This window comes from Danio rerio, chromosome 18, assembly GCF_049306965.1.
Source record: "Danio rerio strain Tuebingen ecotype United States chromosome 18, GRCz12tu, whole genome shotgun sequence".
NCBI classification, from domain to species: Eukaryota; Metazoa; Chordata; class Actinopteri; order Cypriniformes; family Danionidae; genus Danio; species Danio rerio.
This window is the reverse complement of record NC_133193.1, coordinates 47,812,054-47,820,000: the sequence shown is the minus strand read 5'-3', so window position 1 is coordinate 47,820,000 and position 7,947 is coordinate 47,812,054. Positions and strand designations below refer to the sequence as shown.

Below are 7,947 nucleotides of genomic sequence, written 5' to 3'. Positions count from 1 at the left end.
ATATATAAGACAATGCCATTAATTCTGCTGTTCCATTGTTGTCAACACATATATATATAATAAAGCAAGTGCAGACAAGTTAAGTAACATTAACATGCTTAAAACTATACATTTGACTTGCATACATAAGCTATTAAATGTATTGTTTGACATTAAAAAGCCTGCTTTCAACTAAAACTAATCCAGCAAAAATTATGTAGGCTAAATACACGCAATTCTAAATATTTGTTGTATAATTTACATTAAAATGAAGCTCTAATATTGATAAGCGTTAGTGTTCCTGATGTTTGTGGGAAGAGCATTCCACAATTTAGGTGCACAGTAGAAGAATGCCCTACCTCAACGGTGCTAAGTTTGCAACGAGGCTGAAACAATGTGAGCCCCGAAGGGGAACGAAGACTATGAGAGCAAGAGGATGTAGATTTTAGATCACATATATAAACAGGAGCAGAACCATGAACAGCTTTACAAGTTAAAATCAAGGCTTTAAAATCGATGCCTGACTATTGCAGAATTTCTGCAAGTTTCAAATCAAATCAAATTTAATACTTTAAGATCTTTTTAAGACCATTCTGAATTAAATTTCAGACTTTTCACAGGGCTAAACTCTAAGGTTGGTTAATAGAAAATATTTTGAAGTAATTGTGTTATTTTTTCAAACATATTTTAAATAATGTGTCAAAACAAGCAAACGCCATTCGTAAACACTTCTTTTCTACATAAAATTTCTTTTTAAAAAAATTAATCTAACCTTTACATGGTTAAACTTGATTTATTTTGGAGAAAATTACATTCTGCGTAAATAATCAAAAAGGCATTATTTGTTGACTTCTGGTCCAAATGGATTTAATGTATAACTCTGATGTGTTTCTATTATAAAACCTATTATCTCATGTGTATTTATGAATATTATGTCATGTAATATAAATATTATAGAAGATAATGTAAAAGGATATATTACTCTTATTAAAATGAGCAATTGTGGAATTGTTTTAAAGTTTACCTTTCATGACTTGAAAATTCAGTGGGGAGAATTTGCTGGAAACATTTCTAAGGGTGCTTTCACACCTGCCTTATTTAGTTCGATTGAATCGCACTACAGTTCGTTTCCCCTTTTGGTGCGGTTTGTTTGGGCAGGTGAGAATGCAGCAATCGTACTCGAGTGCGCACCATAAGCGGACCAAATAAGCGTACCGAGACCTGCTTGAAGAGGTGGTCTCGGTACGCTTTCAAACGAACTCTGGAGCATTTGTTTGTGGTGAGAATATGATCCGTACTAAAACAGGTCCAACCGCAAAAAGTAGTGCGCGTTTTGGACTAAACTCAGCAGCCGTAGGCCAATGCGCAGTGCATTATGGGATATGGAGGAAAAATATTTGTTGACAGCGCTTTACCAACAGAGAGAGAGAGAGAGAGAGAGGGGAAAACATTACCTGATGGATCGTTGGTAATATTTCCGCAAGATAACCATGGTGCAGTTTAGTTAAATTAATTTACACCTCCTCCTAAAGTGACGAGCCATGCATTAAACACTGTTTTCCAGCCGCGGCCGCGCTTCATTTTCGTAATATATAGTTTGTCTAAAGCAGGGATACAATCAGCCAGCGCAGTCGTCCCTCCAGAGTAAAAGGTTTTGTTTACCTGCAGGAGTTAACTGGCATTTTCCCGCACGTGAATTCTGACCAATCAATAAGCAGTTTAAGAAATATGTTCAACAACAACTGGCCAATGAGAGATGTGGATTTTGTCAGATGAGTACATTTTGGTTCGTTTCAACTGGTTCGGACCAAATCCAGCAGTGTGGTGTAAAAACGACCCAAAGACGGCAGAAAATGCAACAATGTATCATTTATTGCGCTTGGTCCGGACCAAATGAAGCGAACTACAGATTTGAAAGCACCCAAAGGGATGTTGTGAATTGTCTCTCTTTGCAATAGTGTTGTCATGGTACTGGAATTAGGTACTGAACCTTCATTTCCTGAGAACATTTGACCGCATTCTTACTGAGTGTAACCACAGATGCAAGGACACTGGAGCATTTTAAAGATGCGAAGATCAGCCGATTCATCAGCGGATCGCCCGTATATCAGCTTATAAACAGACTGGCTGATCTTTGAGAACGCATTTAAGACCGCTCAAATGTTAGCTGGAAATGGATGTTTTTAAAATCTCAGCACCGACTGGTATAAAACACTACTGGTATGACAACACTACTTAGCAGTAAAAACTTTATGGAAATTAGTTGTTGGTGATTGGATGGGTGTTGGCCCGTTTTAGTTGCTCTACGTGGACATAGTAAATTAAAACCTGTTTAAAATACAAAAATTCTGTGAATATAAGACCTTAAGGCCTAAAATTGTCCTTTTTAAATTTAAGACACTTTTGTTTCGGAACGTGTCTCGTTTGCCCAGTTAGTGCGGTTCGATTGGCATATGTGAACAGGGCAATCGCGCTCTGTTCCGCGCCAAAGTAATCGCTCCGAGATCGCTTGAGTGAGGTGGTCTCGGCTCGATTGAAACGAACCCTGGAGCAGTTCAATTGCAGTGAGAAAGCGATCCGATCCGAGCGTGCTTATATCACAGTGTTATGGATATGTAATAGGCATACGGCTATATGAAGAGAGAATTATGAATAGGGCGGGAAGTTTCGCGAGTCTCCGGATGCCCGCAAACGAGTGATGATCTCCCGGTAATCTCGCGTCTCTCTCCCAGTCCTCAAATAGGCATCGTCGCGCACCCTTCTCACCCCTCCCCACCGCATCTCTCCTCAGACATGTCACGTGCGCGCACCTTGTCAATCACCACCAAACCACCACCTCTCCTGACAGCTAAGCAGGACGCTGCAAAATAAACCCTGACACTCTGACCAATGTAAGGAGAGTTTACTCGCACGTGACTTGTTTTAGCTCTTTTGGTCCGATTAGAAACTTTGCAGTGTGAAAGCGAACCGCTCCAAGAGCAAAGAGCAACAATGTAACAATTTTAATCTCTGTTTCGGAACAACTGAATTGATTCACAGGTGTGAAAGCACCCTAAGACACTGTGAACACCCTGTATTGTTAATAATATTAATATATTTATCTTTTAAAACTGTTAGGTTGTCATAAAATACCCCATGTAAATTCCAGGTTTTAAAGCCAGGTGGGAGGCACTGCTTTTGTTACCCGCATGACAGTAAGATATCTGTTAATAACAACTGCTGACAACAAATCTGAAGGGCATAGTTCACATTGTAGCCAGAGATAATACTGGAACAATATCAGATTTATATACTCACATCGGTGCCATACTTAGAGAGGGCAGCGTTGGCAAGCTGTCGAATCTTCTCTCTGTACATCTGAGCCGCACGACTGTTATACTTCGCATTAGTGTCATTGGTGGTACAGCCATGCTGGCGGAAAAAACCCATCTGTGCACAAAGAAGTCACATGAAATAGGAAGTGATACAAAAAGCATGGAGTCTACAGTGAATATGATGCAACTCTATGCATATTATAGGAGAACTGACCGCATTGGCGTTTCCTCCAACCTGCATGCATCTCAGCTGAAACCAGTTCCAGTTGGAATCCAGTTCTGTGGATCTGAAAAGACAACGCTCTACTCTTTAACACAAACTACTAGCTCATACTAATAATGAATGTCACATTCTGTAATGGGAGAGATAAAGAAAACCTTGGCAGACATTCACATGACTGCACACATTATATAAAAACAGGAAAACAACAGAGCTGACCTGATAAAGCTCAAGTGCACTCCCAAAGAGCGATGTATTCCAGAGCAGTCGATGCACAGAAATACTCCATATGAAATACTGGCCCAGCTCGGATTCTTAGCCGCACAGTCAAAACAGGCCTAGAAATAAATACAAATAATAACAAGTTGCAAAAAAAAAATAGTTTGTGTATTTTAGTGTTGTCAAAAATATCAAAATTTCAGTAAATATCGATACTGACATTTAAAACTATACAATAATTTTAGTTAGTATTAGGGATACTTATAATAACCAATTAACATTAACCGAAAGAATGAATTTTTAATTGATTAATGGTATCAGTTGAATAGTTAAATGGTATTGAGGGTATCAGTTAAACAAGATATAGTTGTGGTTATAATTTAGTGTACAACCAACAAACCAACCTCCATTTGTTCTTACTAAAGATCCATTTTTAAAATAGCCTCAATAGCCTAATCAGACAAATCCAATGATTTAGCCTACTTAATTTTTGCCATAAAACATGTATGCAAATCAATGCAAAACTATTGCAATACGCAATAGTAAAAACTATTATATGCTATAGTAGCCTACAGCCTACTTAAAAAATAAATAAATAGATAAAAAAGTCAATATGCGCCATGTTATTGTCTCATCCCTAATCTGACCAGTTAATGGTTAATATTCGGTTAATGAACGGTGGCTGTCGGTTGGGAAAATTAACCGAAATGTGCATCCCTAGTTAGTATCGATACCGGCTTTGCCCACTCGCTTCTCATTAATGGCAGTTGACGTATTCGCTGCATGGTACAATCTCGAATATCACTATTTTTTAAAATGGTATCAAAGTTAGAAATTCCAGTATTCTTAGTCTATTTATATAATAAATTATTTAAAGCTTTGGGAACTTGTATGTATGTGTGTGAGTGTGTGTGTGTGTGTGTGTGTATATATATATATACATACACACACATATATATATATATATATATATATATATATATATATATATATATATATATATATATATATATATATATATATATATATATATATATATATATATATATACATACATACATACAAACAGTTGAAGTCACAAATAAGTCCCCCTGAATTATTAGCCCCCTAGTCCTTAAAATGGTGTTGAAAATTAAAAACTGCTTTTATTCTAGTCGAAATAAAACAAGAAAAAATAATATCAGACATACTGTGAAAATTTCATTGCACATCATTTGGGAAATATTTAAATAAATACAAAAATTTAAAAGGGGGCTAATAATTCTGACTTCAACTGTAGACACTCTAGTTATGGTGGGTTCACTTGATTTGCATTTGAGTAAAATGTTTTTATTAAAAATTATTTTGAGTAATGAAAAAAATTCAAAGAACATAATTTAGGTACTTTTTTGTTGAACATAATAATAGTTTATTATAAATAAAATATTACATATTTTGAAGCTTAAATATTGAGTGGGAAAAAGTTGTGTGTGTGTGTGTGTAAGAAATGTAAATACATTCACATTTCTTCTTAATATTAAACTGTCTGCAAAAATGTAATATCTACCTAATGATATTTTCTATACATTATTATCATTAATGATACAAAGTGATATTTTTCTTGTTTGAACTTAATAAAAATGTCTTCTTAATTAAAGGCACATTATCAGTAGATTAGAATATAACATGCGCATCTATTAACTGCAAGCCAAGAAACAACAATAAACCCTTACATTTTTCCCTCAGAGTTGTACATAAACAAATAGTATAAACAAAATGAAAAATTAAAACAGAAGAACTAATTAAACAAACAATGTTTTAGGCTTTTCAAAAACAGTATAGAAGTAAACTAATAATGGCCTGCTGAAGCCAACATCTGGTACAAACCTGCTCATAAAAACAGACTATAAAAACTTCACCTCAACTTTTAACAACAATATATTAAAGTCATTAATAAACATGTTATACTACACTTACACTTGACAGTTCACTAGAGTATATATAAACACACACATCAACAAATACATACAAACTAACCATATTTATATAATGTAAATCCAAGTTTCGAGACTTTTGTAATGTGTATGTACATTAAATCGTGATTCATTTATCTTATTTACATCTTTTACGAGTATGATCCGTGTTTGGGACACTTTAAAGAACCAACATTATGATTATAGGGGAACATTATTATAGGATGAGTCATTTTCCACCGCCACTGCGTCATTCTCAAATAACAGACACTCACCGGTGAAGCCGAGACCCGCTGATTTCCTTAAAGACAACTTAATAAAACCTACCAACTAGGTAATACTCAGTCATTAGCATTCAACAGTTTATTAGTTACATGTTTGCTTGTCAGGTGTGATGCTGACAGTAAACAAGACGTGTTGGGTGAGGGGCCCATCAGCACCGGCTTAGCGACCAACAAATGACACGTAATCCCACAAGTACCACACATATGGATGTCTCTATATAGGCTAGAATGATTGCCAAAACATACCCACATTGATTACAATAACACCTTGCGGCTTACCTTGTTAGTTGGTATGGAGCGCAAACGTTTAAAAATGGTGTGAATTTCTGTCTTGTTCGGTTCCGACGCCATCTTGCCAACTGAGCAGAGAGAAAACAGACACCGCAGAAGATAAAAGACCTGGCGGAAGTGACGTTCATGAAAATTAAAAGTCTCTGCAAGAGAAAATTAAATTAACTAATTGGCAGATAAATTTGTAAAGAGACATTGCACGTGTTACTGAATTGAATTTATAGCACTATGCTCATTAAACATAAATATAAGAAAAAAATAGTTTTTTTATGTTGAGCAGGAGTTTTTTGCAAATATTTTTTTTAAATTAAGAGAGCAACTTCAAATCCTGATTGGTTGGATTTTGATTTGATTTATTATTTTCATACAGAACATTTCATACATTTTCAAACAGAAATTTCATACATTAAAAATCTTTAACAAAAAATACATTTCAACATGGTCGAAAATAGAGCGGGATGAAACACATGCTTATTATTTTCCTTTTTACTTATCTCTTCTTTTTTACAAGGGACATAAGGGTTTTACTTGAGATATATTTCATCCTATTGGATTTTTATTATTGTATAGACACATTTAAATGTATAACAAAACATCCATATATATATATATATATATATATATATATATATATATATATATATATATATATATATATATATATATATATATATATATATATATATTTATATATACATATATATATATATATATATATATATATATATATATATATATATATATATATATATATATATATATATATATATATATATATATATATATATATATATATATGATAAAGATTAAAACATTAACTATATTAACTAGAACAATTGACTATAATCATAGAAACATAAATATTTTTCAATCAGAATATATAAAAACAAATAGGTTATAACTTATAAAACCCATTTCTGTTGAATATATATAAATAAAATGTTCATAAATCAATTATTTATTTGTGTATTTAAATGACAGTAACATTAATTAAAAAAATTTATTCAATTTAATTTTATAAAATAAAATGTAAATTGTAAAATGATTTTTTAACAACTTTCATCAATGTCCAACTATGCTAATGAATGTAATTACAAAAGTATAAGGTGTTAAGAAGTTAAATGGCTTCTTTATCAATTTTTTTCACTTCATTTTCATTTCGACTTAGTCCCTTTATTAATCTGGGGTCACCACAGCAGATTGAACCACTAACTTATCCAGCCGTCACTGAAAACGCTCATGCACACTCATTTTTACACACACACACACACACACACACACACACACACACACACACACACACACACACACACACATACACATACATACACACACACACACCAGATAATTTAGCATACCCAATTCCCCTATAGCGCATGTGTTTGGACTTGTGGGGGAAACCCGGAGGAAACCCACACGAATACGGGAAGAACATGCAAACTCTGCACAGACATGCCAACTGATCCAGCCAGGGCATGAACCAGAGACTTTCTTGCAGTAAGGCGACATCGCTACCCACTGCGCCACCCCACCACCTCTTTAATGGTTTCTTCTACAACATAAATTAAACACACACTATGACAAAAACATGATTTTTAACCATTTGTTTTTAAAATGTATGTTTAAAAAAAATAAACTATTATTAAAACACACACACATTTGGAATGTCTGTGCAGTTTATGCACCAA

The 7,947-nt window shown here is 34.1% G+C and overlaps 1 protein-coding gene across 4 annotated transcripts in view; it reads right to left on the bottom strand.

Annotated features, from left to right (window-relative positions):
* The window catches only part of arfgap2 (ADP-ribosylation factor GTPase activating protein 2), a 27,927-nt gene extending 21,592 nt beyond the window's left edge, over window positions 1-6,335 (bottom strand). For 3 of the 4 annotated variants that reach the window (XR_012393802.1, XR_012393803.1, XM_005159248.5), the window contains exons 1-4: window positions 6,248-6,333; window positions 3,733-3,851; window positions 3,508-3,580; window positions 3,277-3,408 (exon numbers count right to left, since the gene is read on the bottom strand). Coding sequence is in view for 2 of the 4 variants with exons in the window: in XM_005159248.5 (XP_005159305.1) it covers window positions 3,277-3,408; window positions 3,508-3,580; window positions 3,733-3,851; window positions 6,248-6,319 (396 nt within the window). In the remaining 2 variants the exon portion in view is untranslated. 4 annotated transcript variants of the gene reach the window in all.
* Window positions 6,336-7,947: the final 1,612 nt, after the last annotated feature.